This window comes from Lingula anatina, chromosome 10, assembly GCF_051362555.1.
Source record: "Lingula anatina isolate TDL-2025a chromosome 10, LinAna3.0, whole genome shotgun sequence".
In the NCBI taxonomy this organism is placed as follows: Eukaryota; Metazoa; Brachiopoda; class Lingulata; order Lingulida; family Lingulidae; genus Lingula; species Lingula anatina.
In genome coordinates this window covers 13,932,561-13,960,039 of record NC_141776.1, presented here as the reverse complement: position 1 = coordinate 13,960,039, position 27,479 = coordinate 13,932,561, and the positions used below count along the sequence as shown (strand labels likewise).

Below are 27,479 nucleotides of genomic sequence, written 5' to 3'. Positions count from 1 at the left end.
TCCTTGGCTTAGTTGACTAGGATTTCCATGAGAGTGCTGTTACACTACTCCTGATAGGGTAAGATGTGATCATGTTACCATGTAACAATGGTAATTAAGTTCTTAGCCAAGGAACCTGACTTAAGCTTTTTTGTGAAACTGGGGCCAGAACATCTGTCTCCCGTGTGACTTAACATTACAAAATACACTACAAATGACAATAAAACTTAACATGACCAAAATGCACCTCGATTGTAATATAATAACAAAACTTCTCTCAAACAACTGGCAAAATTAGTCTTTCAGTAAACACTCGATAGTAAAGTCTTTGGGTCTCAGCTCTTGAATAAATACAACCTCAGAGACTTGTGCCCAAAATTAAAACCTCTTTCTTGATTAACTTTCAAATTTGTTTATTGAAAAACAGAACACATCATTAACAAATTTCTGATTCAAGTGACGCAAAAATGGCACGTTGTCACAATGACCTGTTACCTAAAGTAGAATTTAAATCTTTGATGGCAACGAGTTTTTCCTTTTCCTTTTCAACTTTTTAGGAGTTTAAATAAAAAAAGGATGACGTGCAATAGCGGTGCTGAATCTTAATTGTCCAATATCTGTTAATAAATTGCTTAAGAAAATGAAAAAGCTGCTTGATTTTTCACACAAAAAGTAGCAGGGGGACAATAGCTATAAACGTCACACCACCCTAATAAAGTGTCTGCATTATATTTCAACAGAGACAGATCAGTATCACGGGGTCTTTGTAAAAGTAATGCTGCGCCCTCCTGCCCTCGTTTTATCAATCATTGGGGGTCCATTATTAGAACATATTTTGCACCTTAACACGTGTCATATCTAAACTAGTCCATAAGTTCTTGACTGGAAATACGTTCGGAAATTCCATTTTTGCGAGTGTTAAATATATGGAGTGGTATAACCCCCAAATTTCTAAAAGTAATTACATTTTTGTCCACAAACATAAAATTCCTTGCCATTATGCCATGACTCATACAATTCGACTGTAACTTTTTTCTTATCAATGTTGTGCTTTGATCAGCCAACAGGAGCAGTCAAATAGACACATCTTGTGACCTGAACTCTAACCAGGCCGGAACCAGGGGGGTTGGGGGGGGGGTTCGAAAGAACCGCCCTTTTTGTCAGAAAAAGGTCCATTCTGGGTGCAATTTGATCTAGGTACACAAAAGTTTCATTATAAAAGGTCCACTTTTTCAGAAAAAGAACCCCCCTTTTGACTTTGCTGGTTACGGGCCTGGTAACTGTAATAGGAAAGGAAGGGGAGCGCTAGGGAGTACTTTCCAGCAGACAAACCTGTCCCTACGATAAGGATAAGGATAAGGTCAAATAAGCCTTATTACCCGCACTAGAGGCCTTTCTGTTGGTAAAAAAGTGGAAATTGTTCTACAAACACAAAGAGTTAAGCTTTTCACTGACGACTTACGAAAAATTGGCACATTCAGTGTGGTTAGCGGCCTTCAGTATTAGTTAATTTAGACTTTTTAAAAACAAATATATAAGTTTACAGAAGTACACTCGCAATTACGGATATGGTTAGAAACGACATCGAAGGACATGGACTAAAGTCGAGTAAAACCAGTTTACCCACGGACATAGCCGCGTCATTGTAGATTGATATCACATAAAAGGCCTTCTCCCTCTGTTCGTTCCGATCATTTAAGCAACTAGAACGCCTTTCCATATGTACCGCTCCGCCAGTACCAGCACACACAGTGCAACGATAGTATAGGAATCCCAGAAATCTTCCCTCCTTGCTGCACTCACGAGGAAGAAGTTCAAAAATGGACGCGTCTTCTGTGTGGTGGCGGTGGTGGTGAGTTCTTGTTCCGTTGTGATCTCTGAATTTTCTTGCGATGTAGCGGGTAAAGAGGTTGTGGCTAAAAATAATTAATTGGATTTGATAGGTTACTCTTGACATATTTTAGAATACGACGGGCTTGCTGATGACTTTTTTCCTTAAGGGGTAACTCCATGGGGTTTTACTACCCTCTACCAGGACCGCAGTTATTATTATGGACATTTTGGCTGAAGCTGACATCAGACCAAAATGACTGTCCATTTATCTAGAGACATATCTGTGAATATCTGTGGAAAATCAATCTGGTAGAGGGTAGGATTTTCCCGCCGAAATGGATTTCCCATGGAAATCAGCAATCTTCTTGTACTCACGAATCATTTATCTTACCCCCTTTGAACTTGGATTCAAAATTTAATTAAATTTATAAAGGCTGATTTAGTTCAAAATGACTGGGCAGTCATTGTAGCCAGCGACCATCTTCCTTAGTTGCGATGGAAGTATTGATCAACATCAGGTAAAAATATTTATTTTAAGGTGTATATAAGGTTTTATAAGAAGCTGTGCATGGCAAAAAATAAGCATTTGGGGGACTTTCAAACCTATAGAGTTTACCTTTAAGGTGGTATTTACATGTAGTTACATGAGATATTCAGTTTGGGGCAGAATTATGTGGATTCATCATTACTGAAAAGCTTTCAATGTAAGTTGATATATATTATTTTAAACAGTGAAACCATAGCATTGGTTGCTACTGTGATGTGTTTTACTTACAAGATGTATGCTTTGTACGATCCAAAAAAAAAAAAAAAAAGATAAGACGAGAACACAGAGATCGGAACAACTCAATTAAGACGACGTAATTTCAACAAAGACTTACTGTTAGTTCTGCTTTATGCAATAAACATAATACAATATACATGTGTGCGCTTATAATTACGTTTAGCTGTGCACTTCTTTTGAGCGATGGCGATTTCGTCCATGGCCAAGAAATTTCTCCCGGGGATTGTGAATGCAGAATATGGACAAGTGGCCTTGAACTGGATTAGATACACGCCCCTAGGGATGGGTACCTCAAAGAAAGTGTAAGGATCACTCTGATGTTGTGGAGTACTCCCTGGTACATGATATGAAAAAATAAAGAAATATTGAAGGAACGAATTTTTACAAACACTTACATAATAATTAAAATAATCTTTTCAGCATATATATATATATATATATATATATATATATATATATATATATATATATATCGTAAGCATTTTACTTCAATTGCATATGGAAAAGCTTTTATTGGAGACAAGTGTCTAGAAGAAATACTTTTACTACCTATATTTCGTACAGAAAAGGAAAACGCACCTGTGTGTGTCCATAGTAAGACACTGTCATCATTTGCCACGGCAAACAGTTCAATCGTGACCTCGTTGTCTTCGTTCACAGCCATCCAAAACTGAATACACCACGGGAAATCTTCCGTGGATATATGTAAATGACCTAGGAAATACAGTATTGCAATGATGGAATCAGAACAATATTTATGAATACACTGTCACTCGCAGCATATAAACATAATTGTAACAAATATTTGATGTGCTTATGCCTTCAATGTGAAAATAACTGCCGATGTAAAATGAACAAGAACCTGCTAGTTTTACCTGTGTTAATATCATTAAGGCGTAAATGACCTAAGACATACCGTTTATCAATAATGAAATCAAAACGGATACATTTACGCAAACTGGCACCTACATATATATGCACAATTTTCGCGGTTGTTTCGCTATGGTTTTGTTTAAAGTAATGTGACAGTCACTCTAGATCAAAGATTCCAAAAGTAGTTTACCTGTGTTCGTATCCTGAATGGCGTATGGAAGACTGGTAAGGTTGCCTGACCCACCGAAATGCTTCATAGTACAGTCAAACGATAATCTTCCGCCTAATCCTAAATTCCAAAAGGAAAACGTTACGTTTAAACGTTAAAGGGATCGTCCAAGATATAAGCAAATGTTTTGCGGCAATACACAAATAACAGAGACTATTACAGAGTAACCACGCCGACTAACGTAGTGAAAAAAGGGACACCACATATTAATTGAAATAAACATGTGGTTTTCATACTACTGTTTCTTTACGCATTTATTTTATTTTATTTTATTCATTTATTAATTTTATTATTATTATTTTTTTTTTTTGCCTTACCTGAAACGGAATGATCAGTGTGTGGGAAAAATTCATTAGGAGCTCGAATAACATCCCATATAAGCTGGTCCTTTACTACTAAGTCATAACCGCAGTACCCGTCATCAAAATCGCAAAACAGCTCTGAAAGTGTAAGCAAGTGGAATAGTGGTGACGTTGACTTGCTGACGTTGACTTTCCTGTATATTCAACTTCCACAGATAATGACGCGGTTAACCCATTTTGCAGGTCGCAGTGTCGTGTCTACTTCCGGTAAAGCATGCGTTTCATTTTCTGTGGTAAGGCCAATGGCCCAGTCACTTGAATTGGCCGTCTTAGTGCAGCCAGCAAGTTGTCTACACAGCAAAGTTCGCGTTGTTACTATGAATGTGAAACATGCCGTTCTACTGACGTCAAATCACTCCCTTAAAGGGAACCTATTCGGTAATTCCCCACCAAAATTTCATTAAATAAACAGTCGTTGCTCAACACGTCAATGTAATGAGCTCGGTGCTTTCTGCCATTTGTAATGAAATGTTTTGGTTCTGTATGCATGTATGCATGTATGTATGTATTTATGTATGTATGTATGTATGTTGTACCTATGATAATTTCATATGCATACGTCAAAATTGACGTCAGAAGACGAGTGCATTGAATCGCAATTATTAAGATCAACTAAAATACATAAAAAGTGCCCGATTTTTTGCTTGTCTGCCTTTTCAAGTAGGCCCCCTACTAAAGTAAAAAACAACAACAAACATATTTCTTTAAAACGTTACTTAGGCTATATAGTCCAAGAAATTGGTGCAGAAAAAAGGGTGAATTGTGCGTTTTTTACCTACAAGCATGAAATTTGCCACAGTTGTAGATGATAGAATTCTAAGCTTTTTTGGATATATGGGCATGTCTGAAAATTCCAGTATGGCCGCCAAATCCAATATGGCCGCCACAAATACTCTTTTAAATTAAAACATCTAATATATAGTCCTAAAATGGTTTAGAATATCATTTTTTAGCTGGAAAATATCATGCTATGAATGAATTATCAATATCCGCTTATACAGGTGTATAGAATTCCAAAATGGCCTCTAAAAGTAAAATAAGCAGTTTACTTACGCAAAATGTCCAGCAGTTTTGTAAAATCATCAAGCACTTACAATTACAAGCATAAAAATTGGCACAGTTATGTAGAACATGATTCTAAGCAACTTTGGATATAGGGGCATGTCTGAAAATTCCAATATGGCAGCCAATTTCAATATTGCCCCCAAAATACCCTTTCAAGGTGAAAGTTATTTGTATAGTCTTTTATAAAAAATATCATTTAATGGTTAGAAAATACCATTGTATGTATGAAGTATCAGTATCTGCCACTTAAGGTTTTAAAATTCCAAAATGGCCTCCAAAAGTCAGCAGACCACAACTTTTGAATTGTAATCACTCGGGAATAGGCATGTGGGCTTTGCAAACTACCTGTATAATCAGCATATGCCTACCTGTGCAGGAGCTATTCTACAGAGTTTTTAAAAAACCATCAAGCATGATACATTTATTATGTACTGAAAAAAGTCCTTCTTTTGATAAACCAACATAAGTAGTTTGACTTTTTGCTCTGGATTCTCATTTAGATCAATTCCCAGTTAGCAATCTTCTTATATGGCACTCATGAGTGACTCCCCCTTTCTAAGAAAAAAAAGTATCGTGCAAAATCCATAAAATGTGAAAGAAACACCAGAATAACTTAGCCTTAAAGAGGCAAATATAAAAAACTTGGGGTGTACCAATTTTGTCTGTTGGTTATGATTCTTCAGCTAGATCAGTGCATGGCGCTTCATCAAATGCTCATAAATATAACAAAAATGACAGCTAATCAAACATACAGGTCTCAACAATTTGGTGTTTTTCATTGGTAAAGTACTAAAAGCGGGGCACATTTGCACTCGATAATGTTATGATGTTATTTTGTGCTTCAAAAGTAAATTAGAAAAGCTTCTTATTTAAAAAATTGGCTTTAGTACATTCGCAGTAATGGCTACCGAGAATTTAGTGAAAATTTATGAGCAAAGAAATACCTGTACCCCAAACAGAGGGCAGGTGTTGATACGTGCTGTATCCAAGAGTTGCATTGCAGACTTCACACTTCGTGCACTAAAAAAGAAGCACTGATCTATAGGCGCCAAACTTTGGTTTTCATTTGATCATTTGGCAACTTGTTTAGTTACAAACTTATACTTTCAAAAAACTGAACATGAAAATAAAAGAATTAAAATCCTTCAGACAGTTAATACATACAAAACTTCAAAAAACGATGTATTCTGAGGATTACACCAAGAAATTAGTGCAATATGGACTTTGAAAGGTAAACATTCATGAGATTTCCGGCATCATTGTCTCTGTGGGACAATCCAGACTGAAGCCATGAGGAGTATTCACTTACCCAGCTTACAAAATCTACCAGGTAGCTCCTACCACATCTGTTTGTAGTTATGTGTGCAGTTGCTAACTGTGGTGAGGGGAGTCAGAAGCATTGGAAGACTGGTGCTATAAGGGTTCACACTAGTAACCTACATCTACTAATATGCCCTTCCACACTTTCATGTTCCTATGGACCGTCATGCATGTAAACTGAGTCAGAAGCATTGGAAGACTGGTCCTATAAGGGTTCACACTAGTAACCTACATCTACTACTATGCCCTACCACACTTTCATATTCCTATTGACCCTCATGCATGTAAACTGATGCTTTCTGGTGTTAAAAACGACCAATGCCTCTTGGTATTTTGTTGGGGAAAGTGGATTACATGTAGAAGCTTTAGCTTTAAGGAAATACTGGGAAAGCTGAGGGAAACACAACTACTAGTAAAGCTAGGCACACATTAATGAATGAAAATTATTTAACCAAATAAGTAGAAATTTCGGTGTAGCTAGCTGTTATCCTCTGTTGAGATATTGTCCATTTACTAAAGTAAAAGGTTGACCGCCCATAAAATGTGCAACACTTACTTGATAAAATAACTTTCGTTAATTTGAAACTTATTTGTGAAAATACCTTGACATTTTCATGTCCTTGACATTTATAGAATTGCTACATGTGGTGTCACAACTAGACCAAAAGGAGTCCTGTTCCATTTTTTATGGTCATTTGGGTCTAAATGTAACTAAAGGAGCGAAAAACCAAAAAAGAGTAAAGACTGTTGTCAGTCAGATTATATAGTAGTCTTTTTTACTTTAAAAGGGTTTTAGTGGCCATATTAGAATATTCAGACATGTCCCTATATAACAAATTGCTTAGAATCCTGTTCTGTACAATTGAGCCAATTTTCATGCTTGTAGTTTTAAGTGCATGATGAATTCACCATACTGCTGCTGTGAGTGGCCTGTTTTTCCTTTTTTTGGAGGCCATTTTGGATTTCTATACACTTAAAGAATCAAATATTGATACTTCATGCATACCATAGTCTTGTCTAACCATAAAATGTTATTTTAAGTTATTATATGATTATATATACTTGAAGTTTTAATTTGAACGGGTATTTGTGTCGGCTATATTGGATTTGGGGGCCATATATTGAAATTTTTAGACATGCTCATACATCCAAAAGTGCTTGGAATCCTGTTTTACAACTGTACCAAATGCCATGCTTGTAGTTTTTGATGAATTAACCACTCTGCTGGATATCTTGGATTAGTAGAGTGCTTTTTACTATTGGCGGCCATTTTGGATTTAATACACCTAAAAAAGCAAATATTGATTCTGAATTCATACCGTGGTGTTTTTTAACCTTTGTATGATATTTACGCCCTTAAAAGACTATATACTTGAAGTTTTAATTAGAAGCCATATTTTTGGAGGCCATCTTGGATTTGAAGGCCATTTTTAAATTTTCGGATATGCCCATACATCCAAACTTGCTCAGAATTTCATTTTCCACAAACCTGCCAAATTTTATGCTTGTAGTTTTAAGTGCTTGATGAATTCCCCATTCAAATGGATATCTTGAATAAATGGTCTGCTTTTTTTACTTTTGGCGGCCATTTTGGATTTAATACACCTGAAGGATTCATACCATGGTGTTTTCTAACCTTTATATGATATTTTAAGTCATTAGAAGACTATGTACTTGGGGTTTTAATTTGAAAAGGTATTTTGGTGGCCATATTGGATTTGACGGCCATTTTGGAATTTTCAGACATGCCCATATATCCAAATTTGCTTAGAATTTTATTGTCCATAAGTGTGCCAAATTTCATGCTTGTAGGTAAAAAATGCACAATTTTTCACCAATTTCCTGGACTAATACGTAAAAGGCAGGCGAAGTTGAAAGTGCGTGCTGAAGACAACGTACCAACAGAAGAGAAGTTACGCATTCAGAAAAGTGCACTAACTAGTCCGAGGGTCAAATACGGCCGTCCCACTTGAATACTTCTAGACGGGGAATCTATTCAGTGTCTATTAGCGAATAAGACGGTAAGCTTTGTAGTGGGTCGCCATATTTGACCCTCGGACTAGTAAGTTCTCTGTTCTGAATGCGGTCATTTAAGGTCTTGGCATGTTGAACGGTATTGGTGAAAAGAAATGGTGGCATACATGTAATCCATTCAGAGATGGGTTCGTTGAGCAGGTGGTCTTGACAAAAAAAAAAAAAAAAAAAAAAAGAAAAAAAATTCACTCACCATTAGCACAGAGTCCGGGTGTTACCAAGACTTCATCTATAGCCGCAATGTATCTTTCGTCAGTAGTGTCGCCGTTAATCTGACCTTCGAAGAGTAACTTTAAAATAGTAAATAATAATTATCACTCAATTATACAGTAGACAACTATACAACGGATTCATTAGCAATAAATTTCAGTGCACGTTATAATAATAATAATAATAATAATAATAATAATAATAATAATAATAATAATAATGTGTTAATGCATGCATCTTTCTGTGTCGGGATTGAATTGAAAGAAGAAAAAGTGCCTATTTTGTCGCAGTATTTATTTCTGACGATTGATTTATAATCTTATCTAGAGACCAAATATAATATAATATAATATAATATAATATAATATAATATAATATAATATAATATAATCGTACAATTTCTCAATTTTATGTTCACATTCTTTTCAACATTATACATGTACATAATTTTCAATTGATTGTGAATAGACGAGTTTACGATTTCACGGTTTATAAATATCATTCAAATAATGTAAGTTAACCAAACGCTGGCCGGGTGTTAGAAATATAAGCAATAATACACAAATTAGCAATGCTCACCTGGAAAGGCTCCGAATGACTGATATTTGTGTCTACCGGGGGCCAGTTGAACCACTGTTTGACTAAATAATTTGTATACGACGTGGAATAAGGTGGGGTAAACTCGGTAACACCTATCAGTACATACGGGGGATGGTCCGCCTGTCAGGTATGTAATCATTTAAAAAAAAGGAACTATGTTTTAATACGTACTAGAATTACGATGATGCGCATGTGATCGAAAGAACGAGAGAGGAAGAATGAGCACACTGGAAATTGTATGCGCGCGCAAAGGGATTTCCCCACTAAATGCAGACAAGGAGTTACAACTGTTGTAACTCCTTGATGCAGAGATATAGACTGGATGCTTTTTGCGTTCGTGGGTACAATAAACATTATTCAGAAATAAATAAATAAACAATCTTTATTGAAAGTTGCTAAAAACTTAAGACAGTTCCTTGGATTATTTGACAAGGATTTCCATGAGAGTGCTGTTACACTGCTCTTGATAGGGTAAGATGTGCCCATGTGACCACGTAACCTTGGTAATTATGTACTTAGCCAAGGAGCCTGACTAAAATGTTTTTAATGGAGCCAGGAGGCTTACCTACCGTTATTACATAAACTGTGCAATTCACTTCGTTTTTGAAGCCATACGTGTACAAGTAAAACTGAATACAGTAATTTTCAGCATCTCCTCCAATCCATGGAGTGGCCGATTTTGCTGACACTATCTGCCCTTCATTAGCAAGAGGATCGCCTTCTTTGAGGTACATGATGTGCCCTGGAACGTGAGTTCTTTTTCTGAACCTACTAGTATGCAACTAAGAGCAAAAATGTTCAACAGCTTGGTAGTTGGATCATAAATGAAAATCATCAAGCACAAGCCAAACACAGTATCGACTGGAATTCACGAGAGGCTATCAACATCAGCCGTCACTAGCCCCCCATGAATAGGGACGGGGAGGGGGGGGCGATCTGCCTGACATTTATAAGAGGGTACTGGCCACTATACCACCTTGTGGTTGAGTATCAACATCTACTCACATCAGTCTGATGAAGACCTTCGCTGAAGGCTGTAATGCCCCTATTTCACACAGACCACGAATCCCACGAATGGCCATGAATTGACAAATTTCACGATTCGTGGTAGAATCGTAATCAGTTCGTGAAGTTCTTAACAGATTCGTATATAATCGTAGTCAGTTCTTGCAATTCTTGATCAATCGGGAATTCGTGGCAAAAAATTTTGAGCTGTTCAAAATTTTGGCCACGAATTCTCGATTCCAAAAATTCTTAGTGAATTTCTGGACAATATTAGTGCGATTCCAGCCGAATCCCACGAATATTCGTAACACTATCGCACCTGTATCGTAACTGAATCGTAGAGCGTGTCGAATTAGACCAGAAATTTGGCAAAATCTCACGAATCCTCACGAATCCTGAAATTTGTCAATTCATGGCGATTCGTGGTCTGTGTGAAATAGGGGCATAAGCCAACGGTATGAAAGTATTTCGGCTTGTGTTTGATAATTTTTATTTATTGTATCCAACCAGTTTAGAAATATCTAAAAACTCGACAAGATAAATTAATATATTATTGATATTAATTTGATTTACATTACATTATATTTAAAGGATGCAATTTATATAGCCAGGAATAATGTAATTTGCAAAACGGCGGCTTAAACATCCAGTACATGCATTTTATTCGCCCCGCCTTTGGTTCCCATCTTCACGCTGCCAGAAGAAAAAATAACAAATGTTTCACAGACTGGAAGGGAAGTAAAGGGTCACACCTTATAAAGATCTCCCCAACAATATTTTCAAAAATATTTGTAAATTAAACACAACTCCCTCCTTTGTCCCATCTCAGCCTACGAGCCTGAAAATAATAGCAAGAAGAGTCAAAATCTAAATGAAATAGTTATTTGCCCATACCCATCCAAGGGATCTGCCGACTATATAAACCACAGAAAGTGTGGGTCAGACAAAAAGGGTGTGACAGTTCTGGTATAGACATACAATTAAAGGGTTTGCACGGGACCCCAAGCGGGACAGGCGTTATAAAGGGATTAAGCGTTTACTAATACTACCCGCACATATTTTAGCATTATCACCCATATTAACCACAAAACCCACAAATTATCAAGCACTACCAGAGCGTTTACTAATACTACCCGCACATCATTTAGCATTATCACCCATATTAACCACAAAACCCACAAATTAACAAGCACTACCAGAGCGGATGAATGTTAATGCTAGGTATCGCTTTGTTGATGCTAAATGACTTCTTTTGTTTACCAAAGAGCCTCTCTCTCTCTCTCTCTCTCTCTCTCTCTCTCTCTATATATATATATATATATATATATATATATATATATATGTGTGTGTGTGTGTATCCCATAAGCAAGTTTAGACTTACCAGGGGCGGATTGAAGCCTTCTGGGTCTTCTGGAAGACGGACAGAATTTTTCAAATTTATATTGACGGCCATCTAATTTTTTTCTGTCGGAAGACGGTCAAAAATTGAGGATGGATAAAAAAAGACAATTGGGAAGACGGTCAGAAAATATCTCTGGATCCGCCCCTGCTTACCGTCACTGGAACGGGTGGTCATGTCATGATCGGGTGAGTGGCAGCAAGCCCTCCGGGTAGATCTGTACCAGGTATCATACGTGCCTTCGGTGATCAATGTTATGCCGCAGTCATTTTCCTCAAAGTCGCAATGAAAACCTAACATCAATACCAAAAATATAGAAATATGTTACTTATTAGGTCCATAATACCATTTCCATTTTGATTAAAGCCACAATGAAAACAACGTCAATGCCAAAAATATAGAAATATGTTACTTACTAGGTCTATAATACCATGGACAATTTAATCAAAGTCACAATGAAAACGTAATATCAATGAGAAATGTGTAACTTCATTAGATCAAAAATACCACTATCCTCAAAAATCTCGATATAAAACTTAACACATGTACCAATCGCAAAATGCATCATTACATGTGCGCATAATGGCACCAAGGCAATTGCCAAGTTTGAAGTAGGTCTCACCGATTTAACCGATTTAGACGGTAATACATAACTTTTCCCTAAACTTTCTCTATTTTCTCATGTATACTAAGGCATACCTTACACGAATCAGATGACAAAAATAAATATCAAATGACAGGGTTTTGGAGATTAAAAATGTAAAAAAAATCGCCGGGCATTTCGTCCGATTTGATTTTCTCTATTTCTGTGCCATGTACAGTACGTTTAATTCACCCAGCAAACGCTGAAAAGCTTAAGCGTATAGAGAAAACCCCTCGCGACGTCTCCTTGGAGAGGTTCGTAATGAGGAGTCGTTTTTATAGTATTTTTCATTTTTATTCACCGTTTGCCTCAATTCCAATTTTTCTTTATATCATGTCCAGCAACACATTTTGATATTTTATTATTTTCAGATCGACCCGCTACCACAGCACCATTTTCATTAATCCTTAACAAAAAATGGTGGTTTCTTACTCTTCAAGCGAAATTCATCGCTGTAAATGAAATTTGCGTGAAATCAGCTCAGATATTTAATTTTAGCACGTTTTAGATTTAAATAACATCCAACTTACTCTTTAAAGGGTTTCTCCGCGTTCCTTCGCCGAGAGAATTCCACACTAGAGTCAGAATTATGATGCCTTCGATGAGCCAGCTCTCCGCCCACATTTTATCTTCGTAACAAATCTGATTAGAAATTCCTGAAAAAAACTTTCCCTTGTCTGGCGGCGGCAAGATAAGTGCACAAACTTTAGGCTATTGTGTGAGTGTTGCCTGTTGCTTAATAATGTCAGTTAGTTGTTTTGTCAATGTTAAATTCAAAACCAAATACCCTGTTACTAAACCTTTAATACAGTTAATTTCAGAACTAAGCACTTAATAACTAAGTTTTAGATGTTGTTTAAGAGGATAAATATCTTTTTATGTCTAAGATATTTAATACTTTCAAATCTTCTTGACTAAAGAATATTTCGAATATATTGCTAGTGACAGTATTTAGAAACGTGTATCTTGAACTCCCCATAACTTGTCCACATAAGAAAGATTTTTCAAACAAAATGTTTTTTTTTTTTGCAAAACCATTGTTATTCTCATAAGTTACTTCAGTTTTGCCATGAAAGGTAGGATATGGTGGTAATTTGAAACAAAATGTCGCAACTTAAGGATTTAATTCTGCGATCGAGTAAAACACAGTACACGGGGTACGGAGCACATACGCGTAAACAAGATCCAAAAGGTTAGTATCTTAACTGTAGCCAAAATGAATGTTTTTCTTTGATTAAAAAACATCGATTCTGTCATTAGAGGTTAACCTTCACAATACTTGGAAGTTGAAAACTACGTTTGATCTTAATTGAAAAACTCTAATCAATTTCACAACATAATATACTATATATTTCATTGTTTGAGTTCGGTTACAATGGACTTGGAGTACGAATTTTGGTCCAATCTCACATAATGAAAATGTTAATGAAAATGTTGTATTTTTACTTGTAACTCTATGGATTTACCCCAAATTTTAGAATACTCACGGCGGTTTCTCTTTTCGGAAGTTTCCTCTGGTGAGTACGTCCGACACTCCCGCAAGTTGCGGTGCTTGTGCTCTTAAACATAGCTACAAATCAGAAAAAAAATGGCTGGCACTAAATAGTGCATTTCCATTAACGTTGCTTTTAATCCCTCTTTCTGACTTATAATGCACCTGAGTCTGTTTAGAACTTGAGGTGCCAAAGGCAGTGTTGTTCCTCGCTAGAATTAACGGACACACCCTGCGTTCAGGGGTGCTAATAGCTAACAACAGAACCAAAACTCTTGTACGAAGAGAATTGATTTACCTTAGGCGTAACCAAGCACGTCTTTACATGGTTAATATAACCGTCTACGTGCATTTTTATTTAACCTATTGAACGATGAATAAGTTCTAAATGCATTATGTTCAGCAGCTGAGAGGATTAGGAAAACTGAATGTTATAATTAAATGATGTAAAGTGACTTTAAAAACCTAGAAATGTTTTATATATGTTGAAATTTAGAAGCTTATTTCCACTGTTCGTCCAATGTACTGTATTATCTTTAAAACTTGACTTTACATTTTACTTGTTAGAACGGGTCACTTAATGACCCATTACAGTAGCTGTGTGCATGACATTATAGTGATAAGATGCTCTACGTACGGGTGAGTTAAATGTAATCAGATGGCCCAATAAGACAGCTTTAATGCAGATCCAGGATTCAGATTCAGACGTACCCTAAAGCAGCTATTTCATTGTTCTTTAAATGTTTCTTAAAATTCTAGCAAATTTTAGCAAGGCATAGCATGGCGGCAATTTATTAACTATTCATAGAGCCTCAGCAAACGCAGAACGTTATTAGAACGTTACCATAAAGTTCCAGTAACGTTCTCGTAACGTTTTGATAACGTTCTGTATTTGTTGGGACCCATCGTCCACGGCACGCATACTGAAATGCCCTCCTTACTCGGAGAGAACAATCGAATTGCACAGCGCGATATTGCAATCAAGCTGCTTCATTCTGTATTTCACACTGAACATATGAGTATGTTTCCATGTTGCAGGGTGCAAGGTAATAGCACACTATCCAAGTTATTTTCATGTGTAAGAGCAAGTATTTGCAGTCCTCCTTTTTCGAGATAATGCAAAACCGATTATGGTCACGTAAATGCCGTGTCTCCTATGTCGATATTTCTGTACGTCAGCCACCTGCTGCAGTACATTAATGGCGTAAGCACATTTGTCTGGATACATAAGAGAGCCGAACCAAACAGTGGCTGTAAAAAGATAGCTTTTGTTGAAATCGGTTCGTAAAGTAAGTAATGTGGGTGTATGTGTTTGTGAATTCATAACATCATTGCTGTTAGATAAAAGGCAGGCGCCGGTGTTACCGGGCATATAAATTTATGTAAGATCATGATTTAAGGTGGCCTAAAGCAGTCACATCAAATAGAGGGACGATAATTTCGTCAAGCAGTAAAATTGTTTTGCAAAATAAGGTAATTAAACAAAAAAAAAAAAAAAAATATTAGTACCTCACAACACAATTATTGAATGCATACAGACGCCGCTTACAATAATCGTGTCACTAACGTTGACTATTTCATCAACGCAAGCTATTACAATCCTCAGCGCAGAGAAAAGCCGAGATCATACGTAATCACGATGCATTGCCTGGAGTCACAATCCATTAAGACATATTCAAAAGGTTTTGTTGGAGCTTAGAGGGTGCCTCATACAACACAATCAGTGCAGATAAGCAAATGTAATTGTTTCTAGATGATTTTCTAATCCAACACAATCAGTATCGATAAGACACTGTTTCTAATTGGTGTCTCAAGCAAAACAGTCAGCGTAGGTAATCCATTGGCCCCTTTCAGAATAGGGGACTAACTAGTCCAATGGTCAAATATGGCGACCCACTACAAAGCTTGCCATCTAATCCGCTAATAGACACTGAATAGATATCCAGTGGGGAAGTATTCAAATGGGTCGGCCATATTTGACCCTCGGACTACTTAGTCCGTTTATTCCGAATGGGGCAATTGTTTCTAGTTGGAGTTTCGTTCGGTACAGTCAGCATACACATAATTCATTGTTTTGAGTTGGTGCTTCACACAGGACAATCAATATTGTAAGTTTCAATGTTTCTATATGGTATCTCAAGCAACACAATCAGAATGGATAAGGTGTAGTGTTTCTGAATTGTGGCTCAAGCAGTCCAGAAAAGTAATTGTTTTTCAAGTGGTCCCTCACCCAACATAATCAGTATAGGGAGATTGTGTTCCCTACTTGAATCTCAAGCAACACAATCAGTATAAGTAAGTGATTGTGTAACTAGTTGGTATCTCAAGTAACATAGTCAAAATAGGTAAGCCGACATGGTGAGACATTGATGCAAATCACAATCCATTCGTACATATTCAAGAGGTCTTATTCGACTTTAGTCGGTGTCCCAAGCAGCACAATTCGTATAGGTAGGCCATTGGTTCCAGTTGCCAGCAACAGAATCAACATAAATAAGTTATCCCTTCTGACTGGTGTCTAACTGGTTCCTCAGAACAATTGGTATAAGTAAGTGATTGTGTCTAGTTGGTGTACCAAGCAACACAATCAGTATACATGGGAAAGCCATTGTTTCTAGGCGGTGCCTCATACAAAACAATCAGTACAGGTAAGTGATTGCTTCTAGTTGGTTAGTGACGCCAGCCGGTGTCTCAAGGAACGCAATCAGTATATAATATGAGAAAGTCTGTTTCTAGTTGGTGTCTCACGCAACACAGTCAGTAAAGGTAAGTTAGTGTCTAGTTAGTGCCTCATACAATACAACTGGTATACGCAAGTCTTTGCTACTAGCTGTTACATCACGCGCCACTTTTAGAATATGTAGTTATTGTTTCTACTTGGTGCCTCATAAAACACAATCAGTACAGGTGAGCCATTGTTTCTAGCTGATGTCTCAAGTAACACAATCATTACAGGTTAGTAATTGTGTTTTAGTTGATGTCCCAAGCATTGCATTCAGTATAAGAAAGTGATTGTGTTTTGGTCGGTGTTCCAATCAACACAGGCACGACGAGTATCTTTTTCATCTTCGTGATAAGAACGGAATGGCGACGACTTAATCCAAGAAACGAAGAAATGTTTTGATATTGGCATTGGCATACAAATCTGGAGTCAATATTACGGGCACTTGCAAGTCTTGGATATCAGGGCTGTCATTTGGATAATAACCGCCATAAATGTCGCAGTCAGTGTACACATCAGACAGTATGTCCTTTTTAAAAACATCTCAAGTCAGCGGCAGATCCAGAGATATTTCACCCCCGTCTTCCAAATTATCTTTGTTGATCTATCCTCCATTTTTGATCGTCTTCCGACAGAAAAAATAGATATCTGTCATTGAAAACTTGAAATTCTGACCGTTTCTGGAAGACCCAGAAGACGGCCTCAATCCGCCCTTGTTAAGCAACTAGAACGCCTCTCCATATGAACCGTTCCGCCAGTACAAGCACACACAATGCAGCGATAGTATAGGAATCCCAGAAATCTTCCCTCCTGGCGCCACTTTCGGGGAAGAAGTTCAAGAAAGGACGAATCTTCCCTGTGGTAGTAGTAGGCCTTTGTTCTGTTGTGGTTTCAACGGGGTCTTCTGTGGTACGGGAAAAGGAGGTCGTGGCTGGAACTAGCAAATTGAACGTTACAAGTATGTTTTTATATTTGTGTGAATGAATAGTTCCTTTTATGGTGACAATTCGAATCCGAATTCATTAGGGTGAACACCACACGAAATTTATCGTTTGTAAAAATAATTAAACCACAGTTCGATCAGAAAACAAAAGGCTGTGCCGTTTAATCCGGTGTATTCGTGAGCGGCGGGGCACGATCTACAGGAAATAGGAATGTTTTCATTCTGCTCGTACCGAAATACTATTATAGGAAGGCACGTGTCACCTCGTGACAAATATTGCGAAATACAGATTTGAGGTGCTAAACAAAAGACTTTCCTCCAAAAAATCATGCTTAACCAACTTTCCTGGGGTAAACTGTGTTTTTGGCCGATCAATCAACTTTTGATTCTTTCCTGGAATTCATCATTTCTATGTAACAGTCCGGGAAAATTAGACAGTCCTTAAGTTTTGTCAACCGGCCGTCACTTCGAACTTCCGGATTGCGCGCGATTCAAAATTGTGTCAAGACTTTTGACAGGTGGCAAGTTCTGTGAGGACGTGAAAAATTAAAAAGTACTACTTGCCCATAGATAAGTTCGGTGAGAAGTGGTTGTGCACTTACAAGTAAAAAAGGGTGCTAAAACCTTTCGCTTTGTCTCTTTAAACATAATGTGGGATTAAACAGCACATCTACGACAACACATAAACTTTACTATACATACTATTCTAAATGCCATCAATTAATTTACAGAATATACTATGCATGTGCGTGGATAGTTTTATAATTACATTTAGCTGTGCAGTCCTTTTCAGCAATGGCGATTTCGTCGATGGCCAAGAGCATTCTCTTACTGACTGTGTACTGGTAGTCTGGGCACGTGGCCTTGAACTGGATTTGATACACGCCCCTAGGGATGGGTACCTCAAAGAAAGTGTAAGGATCACTCTGATGTTGTGGAGTACTCCCTGGTACACAATATGAAACAATAAAGAAAAATAACCCTAAAATACGGTCTTTCATCTAAACGAAAATATACTAAAAGCACTGGCGTTCCTATTTTCACTATGTTTATTCTAAAAAAATGTTGATTTTAGTCTAACAAAAGTGCAGGTACATAGAAAGACAGTAACGTAAATTTTGCAGGATCGCCGTTTCTTATTTATTTATTTTTTATTTATTTTTTTTTTTAAATAACTAATATCGAAATTATTCTAAAGCCTTTGTAATGTTGAAACCGAATTTTTACCAACATCAAACGTTTTTAATGTAAAACCTGGTTTTGTTAGTCGTACCTTCGTGTGTCCATAATAAGACACTTTCCTCGTCAGCGATGGCAAACATTTCAAGCAGGGCTTCATTATCTTCGTTGGCCGCCATCCAAAACTGAAGACACCACGGGAAGTCTTCGGGAAATATATGTAAATGGCCTAGAATAGAGGGGCGGATCCAGGATTATTTGAAGGAGGGGTCCGTTTTTTAGGAATGACAGGCCGTGGATGCGAAGCCGACCCTCTCCCCCCCCCCTCTTGGCGTGGGGTTCGGGGCTCGCTAAAGGGCCCCGAAAAAATATGGTATTTTAGAGATCGAACGGTGCCATATAGAACTATGATTCAACTAATCAAATTCTCATTTCAAGAGGGGACCATTGTTGTGATTTTTTTTTTCAGAATTCGAAGTAGGCCTATACAGTATTACAATGAAGAAATCAGAGCAATATTTATGAATACTGTCACCTGCAGCATACATAATTGTATACGTTATTGTATACATCATTGTAACGAATATATATTTGGTGTGCTTATGCCGTCAATGTGAAAATAACTGTAAAATTAACAAGGACCTGCTAGATTTACCTTGGTTCGTCTCATTAACAGCGTATGGAAGACTTGTGACATAGCCTGATCCACCAAAAGTACGCATAGTACAGTCAAACGAAAACCTTCCGCCCGTTCCTAAGCCAAAACCGAAATCAAAATGAAACTGAAACTGATAAATTTTTTAACATTTGTTAACATGGGGGACAAACGTATCATTTGTCAACTGACAAAGTTTCAAAATTATCACGTTGACTTACTTAATAATAAGATTTCTTTACATTTTACTTCTGTCTCAGATCTTACCTGAATCCGAATGATCGACTTTTGGGAAATGCTCATTAGAAGTTCGAAAATAGTCCCATACATACGTAGTCTTTGTTTCAACATAATATCCACAATGCCCGTCGTCAAAATCGCAAAACAATTCTGAAAATTCAAGCAAGAGTAACACATGGAGAGTAGCACATGACGTCATTACGCGATCGACAGAAACGTTTTATTCTTATATTATATCCTTAGACAACTAACCTGAACTATCCGAAAGTTTAACATGTCTCGCCGATAATAACACATGGTTTGATTATTTCACTTGCTGTCAAAAATATCCAACATGAAACACGCACATAACATTTCCGCAGACAGCACTCCCTCCCCGAGTTTTCACCATATGTGCAAGCATACAATTTTTCCCACCAAGTAGGCAGTTGTAAATTTTTTGTACGTACATAAAAGTTTGTAACTTACAAACTTTCGAACTAACTTACGTGAACAATCGGACTTACGTAAAAAGTTACATGTACAAGAATTCGTAAGCTACAGCCTTTCGAGAATACCAGGCCTACCCAACTACCAGACTCGGCACATAAGGATCCTGAATTAACCGGTATACCGGACCACACTACCCGTTTTCAAGGTGTGTGTCAGATCGCATTTCGGAGTATCATACCCCAGAACAATTTTTGTAGGACGACCGCGGGCTCATCCTGTCGGTGTTCTGACTGATACTCCTGAAATGCAATCTGACACACACCTTGAAAACGGGTAGTGTGGTCCGATATACCGGTTAATTCAGGATCTTTATGTGCCGAAACTGGTAGTTGGGTAGGCCTGAATACGGGCCTTGATGTCTAAGTGCTGACGCAGACTGGAGTGTGCATGTCCCATTCACTTGACAATCACAGTGCGACCAACGAATACTCAACACAAAGAAAAGCCCCCTTCGATACAGTTAAATTCTGGGCGGCCAGTGTGAAGTGATCTCACATACATGAATATGTTCCCTTTAAGTAAAATGGAAAATATAGGAAAACCCATACAAGACAATGGCATTTTTTAAAAAATTAATAATAATGTCAGTTTTACTAATTTGACAGAAATAGACATTCTCTCACCACTGGAACAGAGTCCAACAGTTACCGAAATTTCATCTACGGTTATAATGTTTCTAAGGACAGTAGTGTCGCCATCAATTCGGCCCACAAACAGCACCTATAATATAATATAATATAATATAATATAATATAATATAATATAATATAATATAATATAATATAATGGCGATCCTTTCCACTTGAGCTCCGTCTTCCTTACAGTTCTCGTATGTGCTTTAATAAGCATATTAAGCGCCAAGACGTTTCTGCTCAAAATGGTCTTAATCCAGCATCAAAAACGATGTCAGGGCTTAAGAATTTGAATCGATGGTACTTAGGTTTAAGTTTTGAACGGCTGAATAAAAAAATATACGACACCGTGACAAATATATCGGCCAAACCCACCTGGAAGGGAGTAGTGTTAGTGATATCCATGCCGATCGGGGGCCAGTTCTTCCAAATTTTGACGAAATAATTCGAATCTATAACGCCAAACACTGATGTAAACCCTGTGTCATCTAACAGAACATACGGTGGTTGGTCTGCCTGCCAGAGATATAATCATCAGAAAGTTTAAATAAAAAATCTATTTAAACCAATGAGTTATTTGCAGTTGGTCCTTTGGCTAAAGCAGATTAAAAACGGAAAATTACAGTGTTTCTTGGCTTAGGAACTAAAACGTATCGATAGTCATATACAACGGTTTACCATCTGCGCACCCTGATCACGTGAATTGTGATTTCTTGTGATCAAGTCCATAGAAGGTGGATCACTATGTATAGTGTATGACTTTTGCCATTTAGTCTCTAAGTCGCATATTACTCTCTTTGCCACGTGATGCAAAGGCCGTATAAACCATTTAGAAACGGCTAAAGTTGGAAAAATTGGGAATGTATAAATTGTTAGAGAACACATGGGACTAGGCCACCCAATCACCCGTATTTACAAGCAGGTACGTTTTAGATTGCTTACGTGACTTCAAGCACAAACGTATCATTTAGTTTTCTAGATATTTCTATAACATTCTCATTTCTTTAAAATCTACAGTATTATGAAACTTTCAAGAAGAAGCGAAAATGTTCCTTACAAACGGAATAAAATCTAGAACTTCACTTACCATTAATGCATAAACAGTCAAATTCACTTGGTTAGTTATGCCATGCATGTAATAATAAAAGCTGATACAATAATTTTCACCATTTCCACCAATCCATGGAGTGACCGATTTCGCAGAATATATCTTCCCTTCATTGGCAAGAGCATCGTCCTCTTTTAGGTACATGAAATGACCTGGAATGTCCATCTAAATCTGTTTAACTGATTTCGAAATTCTAAACCAAGCAAGATGTAGCTGACATGTACTCATAGAAACTGAAATTGTATAATCAATGACATTCTTCCAATGCACTTGAAAGAAAAAACTAAAGAGTATAAGAAAATTTTAAAAAGAATTTAAAACTTTTATTTTATATATTTTATTATCTGATTATTGTAACTGTCCGTATATTAAATGACTTCCTGTAAAGTCTACTGCACATACAGTATCATATGGATTTTAGACTATAAATAAATATTGTTATTATTATAATTATCATCAGCCAAATAAAAGAAAATGATGTGAAAATAACTGTAGATAAGGTAATCCTACACTTACCGTCTCTACTTGCAGTCGTCACGTCAAAACGGGGGACATCGCAGCAAGCCGCCCGACTTGCTCTGATCCACGTGTCGTATGCGTCTTCGGTGATCCACGTAATGCCGCAATCACTTTCCTCAAAGTCACAATGAAAACCTAAAGACAATATTAAAATGTCAGCGATATCACTGTTTCACCAGCATGGTATTAAGAGGCCTGGACAAACACCAATAATAACAATAATAATAATAATAATAATAATAATAATAATAATAATAATAATTATTATTATTATTATCTTTATTATAACCTTTAATTAAAGAGGACAAAACATGTTACCTGCATACACGTATCTTACACATGGCCTTCTGAGGGGTTAGAATAATATATTGTGTTAATGAACAAAACTTATTTATTAAAAATATTTATAAAAGAAAAAAGTAAAATTAAATAAATAAAATAAAGATATTAATAAAGAAAAGCGTTATGTTAGTTAAAATCTAAAAGCTTCAAAAGTTAATAAGAATATACATAAAATTTACTTTCAATTTTTTTAAAATATATATTTTTCATGTATCCAAATCTTTTGAGATTTTTATATAGGACAGTGCCATTAGTTCATAGGTAACTAAAGAATTAACTAAACAAATAAGGTCCTGCATCGCCTTAAAGAACATGTGGTTGAAATGACCTTGTTTTGCAAAATGTTAGAAGATTAAGAAGATCAATTAAATAACTGCCTTTAAACATGCTTGACTGTGCAGTAGGCATCCTTCGCAATGTTCTCTATGCCAAAGCAGTATTCACGCAAAAGACATTATTTCAAATGTAAAACATACCAAATATCAAAGATGATAGTTCAATTAAATCGCATGTCTCTTAATTGTTCTAGTCTTTACTGTTTGCTGCAAATAAATGAATTTCACTAGTGTGTTGATTATTTTTTCATCCGACGGAATATACCTGTATAAAAAGATTTTAATACGTTGTTTCAGTTAAAAGTACACATAATCATGAAGTGGGACACCTGGAAAAAGGGTATTAACAGTTATGACATATGCTTGTTTTCGGACAGCAAAAAGTGACAAAAACATTGTCCTAAAGTAAAAACATTTTCTTTCTTTGAAATTGAGCAAGATGCACACCGTTTAGGAATGGGGTTGCAAATGAGAATGCTACCAAAAGTTTAAAAATGAGTAAACGTTTTAGTCATCCAGTAAAATTAAAATGAGAACTCTGTATAGAGCTGACACTGGAGACTATTTTTGGCAGTATGCCAATAAATGAGGTGACCTGTCCATCCAGTTCATTATTTAAAGGTCTCAGGTTGAGACAGCGACGTCGGTCAGTTGCTATTGCGAATTCCAGTATCAGAGTTTTTCATCGTTCTCATGTCACAGTTTAGTTAAAATTTGACACTGTTTTCCCAGCCTGTTGTTTTTCTAAATCGAAAACAAATATAATGGTATACTACTGAAAGATCTGATTATATAATTAACGTCTATTTTAAAAGATGAAAGAGGAAAGATGGTATTATTATAAACGGGTTTCAAAAAAAAAAAAAAAAAAAAACTATATTAACTTACTTTCTAGTGGATGGCTCCAGTCCCCTTGGCCGATGGAATACCATGCCTGACTCAGAATTATGATTACTTTGATGAATCTGCTCTCCATCCACATTCTTTCTTTGTAAAACAAATCCTGTTGAGAAGTTGTCTCCAGTCGCTGTGCAGACGAATACGCCTCTTTAGTTGCTCAAACAGGTGCGAGAATTTTAATATACTTCAATAACATTGCCTCGGGCACCTATTCCCTAATGGTTTTACGTAATGAGTCTTGATTACGTCTAATTAAGAACAATGTAATCTCTGCCTAAAACCTAGATACGCTGTCGCCCAAAATGGTTGGTACACCTTCGGATTCTACCAATGTTTACAGAATGGTCCATGGAAGAATTGTTTGTTGTAAAATTGAAAGTTGATAAATTAACAAGTAGGCAGTACCCCGTGTCTCACTACTTCTCAAAGTTGACAGAATCTACCACATGTGCACTTCTACAAAACTAAAAAAAGCTGCGTTTTATCCCGCCACGCCATTGAATGAAGCTTCCTTGATAATAGCCATGGAGTAAGAGTAGGGGGATATTTAGATAAAACATGACTGATAATTATGTGTAGCCGAGTACAATAACAAAGTCCTTGGAAAAATATCAGGCCTGCTGCAAAATTGCAGGGAATTTGCAGCAAATTTGCTGCGACATTGCAGCAAACTGCAATTCTTTCTTGCATATTTGTAGCCATTTTGCTCCAATAAGGCTGCAAATTAGCAGCAATAAAAATTTTCTTGCTAACGCCTGCAAACTCGCAGCCGCAAACTTTTTCATTTGCTAAGGGAGATTATGCTATGAATCAGCTTTTTTATTACAGGCAGTGTATAAGCACATGCGAGAGTGACTGGTGAATGATTGAGAAATGACTGATGAATGACACGTATCAGAACTAGCGCGTGGGATACAATACAGTATGTGGGAAATTTTTGACAACTTATCACCCAGCTATAAATTTAAGTACCAGACTGATGTGAACATGGCAACACTTGGAACCATACGGCACCGGTCTAGTACCTTGTGATTGTACAGATGAATAAAGAGATGGCTTATTTCGCTGTTGTGGCCGCCGTAGTCAAATGTGTGTTCTTCCTGGGGGATCACTTGTTGGCTGAGGATGTTAAGGACAACAAGACCGGAGGTGGCGTTTTTATATTTGGAAGCCAGATTCCTCAACTGAGTTAAGCTCCTTTGGAGGAAAACGTCAAAATCGCCAGATTTCACACGGATCACATGGCAACTGATGGCCATAGGGAAGTTTTTTTTAAAAAATTAACAATGTTTTTATCCTCAATAAATAAAGTTTAACCAAAAAGTATAAATGTATAGACTATAATTGTCAATAAGAATCATGCTCTGATCACGGAGCTGTTAATTTGAGGCTAAAATAAAAGCCAAAAAAGGCAGCTCTCTGGTACACAAAATTTCAAGGGCACCTTAAGATTGTGCAAGCAGCAGTTGCCATGATTCAAGCATAATTAACATGTAATACATGGAGTACCTATCATTTTAGCAACACTGTACATTTTAGAGAACCGGGATCTTTCGGCGCACCAATATTTTACAGTCGTTTTGGTTAATGAAAATGTAAATGCATGGCTGCTGGCAGTACTCCTGAATGGTGCTTATTTATACATTCCCAAAATTTGTCAGCGCAGTTAAGCAGTTTGCAATGCATTTGTATTTCTAGCAAATGTCCACATCATGTATCTTCGAATTTGTCCAGAAATTATAGGGACACAAGGTATCGTAGTAATCATTCAAAAGGACACCGAGATAAGCAAAGATCTCAATAGAGTGCGGGCACTGCGATCGAGTTAAATATAGGGACAGGCTGAGAGGAATGCGAATAATGCCCTAAATTATATATGCACAATCCAAGACTGTGGTTAGGCGATGATCTATTAGTAGATAGATATATAGGTTCTTGAGCTGGCCAAGAGGAGGGAATTTTTGTTTCTACAAGGATTACCCTTTTCGGCAGCATAGGCCCTTCTTTAGACAACTTGGAATTTAAGTGAGTTATAACTAACGGAGCAGACGATGGAATACTACTTTCAAAGCAGCCAGACTGTTATCCCTCCCACACGGCTGCTTGTGCTGTACTGCTGAGCAAAAAAAAAAAAAAAAAAAAAAAAAAAAAAAAAAAAAAAAAAATTCGATCAAGCGTGTTACTTCTGTAACTCAAGCTTAGCGTTTTGCTTCAACCCTTTTAGCGCGTCTCCATGTGCCCAAGGTGCTAATAGTGGCACACGATTCGAGTATTTTTTTCTTTCTCTCTTTTTTCTATGTAAGATAGTATGACGTTAGCTAGACGGATAATGCAAAAGCGATTATGGTCGAAAAGTGTGGAGAAAACCAATTTTTGTATGAGAACTGCACCTGATGCAGGTTTTCGAATAGCATTAAGATTTTTTTTCAGACGTAAAAACAAAATTAAAAAATAACAAAAAAGGCGTTTGCGGATATTATTGTATTAAAGTTGGTTGGCTTAAAATGTTCGTTTGTATGTACTAGTGCCATTTGTCTGGCCCAAGAAAAAACCACGTATGCTATTTTTATCAAGTGAATGTAATATCATCATTAACCGTAACATAATTGAGGCAATGTTCATATGCTCAAATGTTTTTTAACATTATCATACTACCAAATTAAAGGTAGACTCCAAGAGGAGCCATGCTCACAGTTAAGTCGTTAACATGAAGCAGCAATTAAAAAGAACAATCGCACACTGGCACATTGTGATTATTCATTGCTTTCAGGTGCTTACATACTCTATGCCACTAGCATCTACAAACCTCACGAACACATTATATGACAATCTTCAGGATCGATTTGTGGTCGCAGGCGAGATAAAACTACATCAGTATGCCTGGAGTCACTGTTCATTTCAAAACAGATTCAGAAGGATTTGTTAGCGTCTAGTCGGCGTCTCTAGCACCACAATTAACGTACTCATGTGATTCAAACTTTGAGATAAAATAGAAAGTCTGCACGGAGACCTAAGGAAGGTTATGACGACTTGCAAGTGTGACATGCAACTACTAAATCTATTGACATTTACGAATTTCACTTCAAGGGACTATTTTGCGTGTTAAATGATTTAGAGATACACTTATTCTAACTAATTAAATGGTTTAAAAATACATGCATTGTAACTGATTAAATAATTCAAGGATAAGCGCATTGTAACTGATTAAATGATTTATAGATACACGCACTGTAAATTACTAAATGATTTAATAATACTCACGCATTGCAACTTAAATCTTAAAATATAAACATTTTAAATATTATTATATTATTAAATATTTAATATAATTAAATATTATATGCACTGGCAAAGTAGACATCCTACCGTACTAGTTTTTCAAGCACTTAAGGAACTAGTAAACAGGCCAGCACAAATAGTACAGTGATGATATAAGAATTCCTGAAACCTTCTCTTCCGTTCGCATGTACGAAGAAGTCCTCAAACGGACGCGTCTTCACAGTCGTGGTGGTTGTGGATTCTGTGTCCGTTTTGGTTTTTAGGGAGCTTTTCGTCGTGGAGGTCATAGCTGTAAATATGAAAGC

The 27,479-nt window shown here is 36.8% G+C and overlaps 3 protein-coding genes and 1 long non-coding RNA gene across 5 annotated transcripts; all 4 read right to left on the bottom strand.

Moving 5' to 3' along the window:
- Positions 1-375: 375 nt before the first annotated feature.
- LOC147759643 (uncharacterized) lies at positions 376-10,154 on the bottom strand. 2 transcript variants are annotated; one of them, XM_086998115.1, is made up of 8 exons: positions 9,859-10,154; positions 9,269-9,409; positions 8,673-8,769; positions 4,016-4,138; positions 3,660-3,758; positions 3,176-3,310; positions 2,754-2,930; positions 376-1,895 (listed from the first exon to the last, which is right to left on the bottom strand). In XM_086998115.1, the coding sequence occupies exons 1-8, from the start codon at positions 10,021-10,023 to the stop codon at positions 1,675-1,677; spliced, it is 1,158 nt and encodes a 385-aa protein (XP_086854241.1). In that variant the 5' UTR covers positions 10,024-10,154; the 3' UTR covers positions 376-1,674. The 2 variants fall into 2 exon arrangements, with proteins under 2 accessions (XP_086854241.1, XP_086854242.1); XM_086998116.1 differs by having other exon boundaries at positions 1,764-1,895; positions 2,694-2,930.
- A 5,202-nt stretch (positions 10,155-15,356) lies between these two features.
- Positions 15,357-18,609, bottom strand: LOC147759642 (uncharacterized). The gene is made up of 2 exons (XM_086998065.1): positions 18,263-18,609; positions 15,357-17,487 (listed from the first exon to the last, which is right to left on the bottom strand). The coding sequence occupies exons 1-2, from the start codon at positions 18,492-18,494 to the stop codon at positions 17,267-17,269; spliced, it is 453 nt and encodes a 150-aa protein (XP_086854191.1). The 5' UTR covers positions 18,495-18,609; the 3' UTR covers positions 15,357-17,266.
- A 74-nt stretch (positions 18,610-18,683) lies between these two features.
- Positions 18,684-21,202, bottom strand: LOC147759641 (uncharacterized). Its single transcript, XR_015331521.1, has 4 exons — positions 21,067-21,202; positions 20,683-20,779; positions 19,328-19,717; positions 18,684-18,901 (listed from the first exon to the last, which is right to left on the bottom strand). It is a non-coding gene; the product is annotated as an uncharacterized LOC147759641 (long non-coding RNA).
- Positions 21,203-21,674: 472 nt separating this feature from the next.
- LOC147759640 (uncharacterized) lies at positions 21,675-24,013 on the bottom strand. The gene is made up of 3 exons (XM_086998064.1): positions 23,884-24,013; positions 22,316-22,453; positions 21,675-21,951 (listed from the first exon to the last, which is right to left on the bottom strand). Exons 1-3 carry the CDS (start codon positions 23,975-23,977, stop codon positions 21,722-21,724), a joined length of 462 nt encoding a protein of 153 aa, XP_086854190.1. The 5' UTR covers positions 23,978-24,013; the 3' UTR covers positions 21,675-21,721.
- Positions 24,014-27,479: the final 3,466 nt, after the last annotated feature.

Excerpts from the sequence above, each read along its gene's own strand:
- LOC147759642 (XM_086998065.1), bottom strand. The coding sequence starts at position 18,494 with ATGAAAGACCGTATTTTAGGGTTATTTTTCTTTATTGTTTCATATTGT. Across the intron at positions 17,488-18,262 it reads AAAGGACTGCACAGCTAAAT|TTCCAGCCACGACCTCCTTT; the intron begins GTAATTATAAAA and ends TCAATTTGCTAG.
- LOC147759643 (XM_086998115.1), bottom strand. The coding sequence starts at position 10,023 with ATGTACCTCAAAGAAGGCGATCCTCTTGCTAATGAAGGGCAGATAGTG. Across the intron at positions 3,311-3,659 it reads CATTCAGGATACGAACACAG|GTCATTTACATATATCCACG; the intron begins GTAAACTACTTT and ends TGTATTTCCTAG. Across the intron at positions 2,931-3,175 it reads CTTACTATGGACACACACAG|GGAGTACTCCACAACATCAG; the intron begins GTGCGTTTTCCT and ends ATCATGTACCAG.
- LOC147759640 (XM_086998064.1), bottom strand. The coding sequence starts at position 23,977 with ATGTGGATGGAGAGCAGATTCATCAAAGTAATCATAATTCTGAGTCAG. Across the intron at positions 22,454-23,883 it reads CTGGAGCCATCCACTAGAAA|GTTTTCATTGTGACTTTGAG; the intron begins GTAAGTTAATAT and ends TATTGTCTTTAG. Across the intron at positions 21,952-22,315 it reads GACGACTGCAAGTAGAGACG|GTCATTTCATGTACCTAAAA; the intron begins GTAAGTGTAGGA and ends TGGACATTCCAG.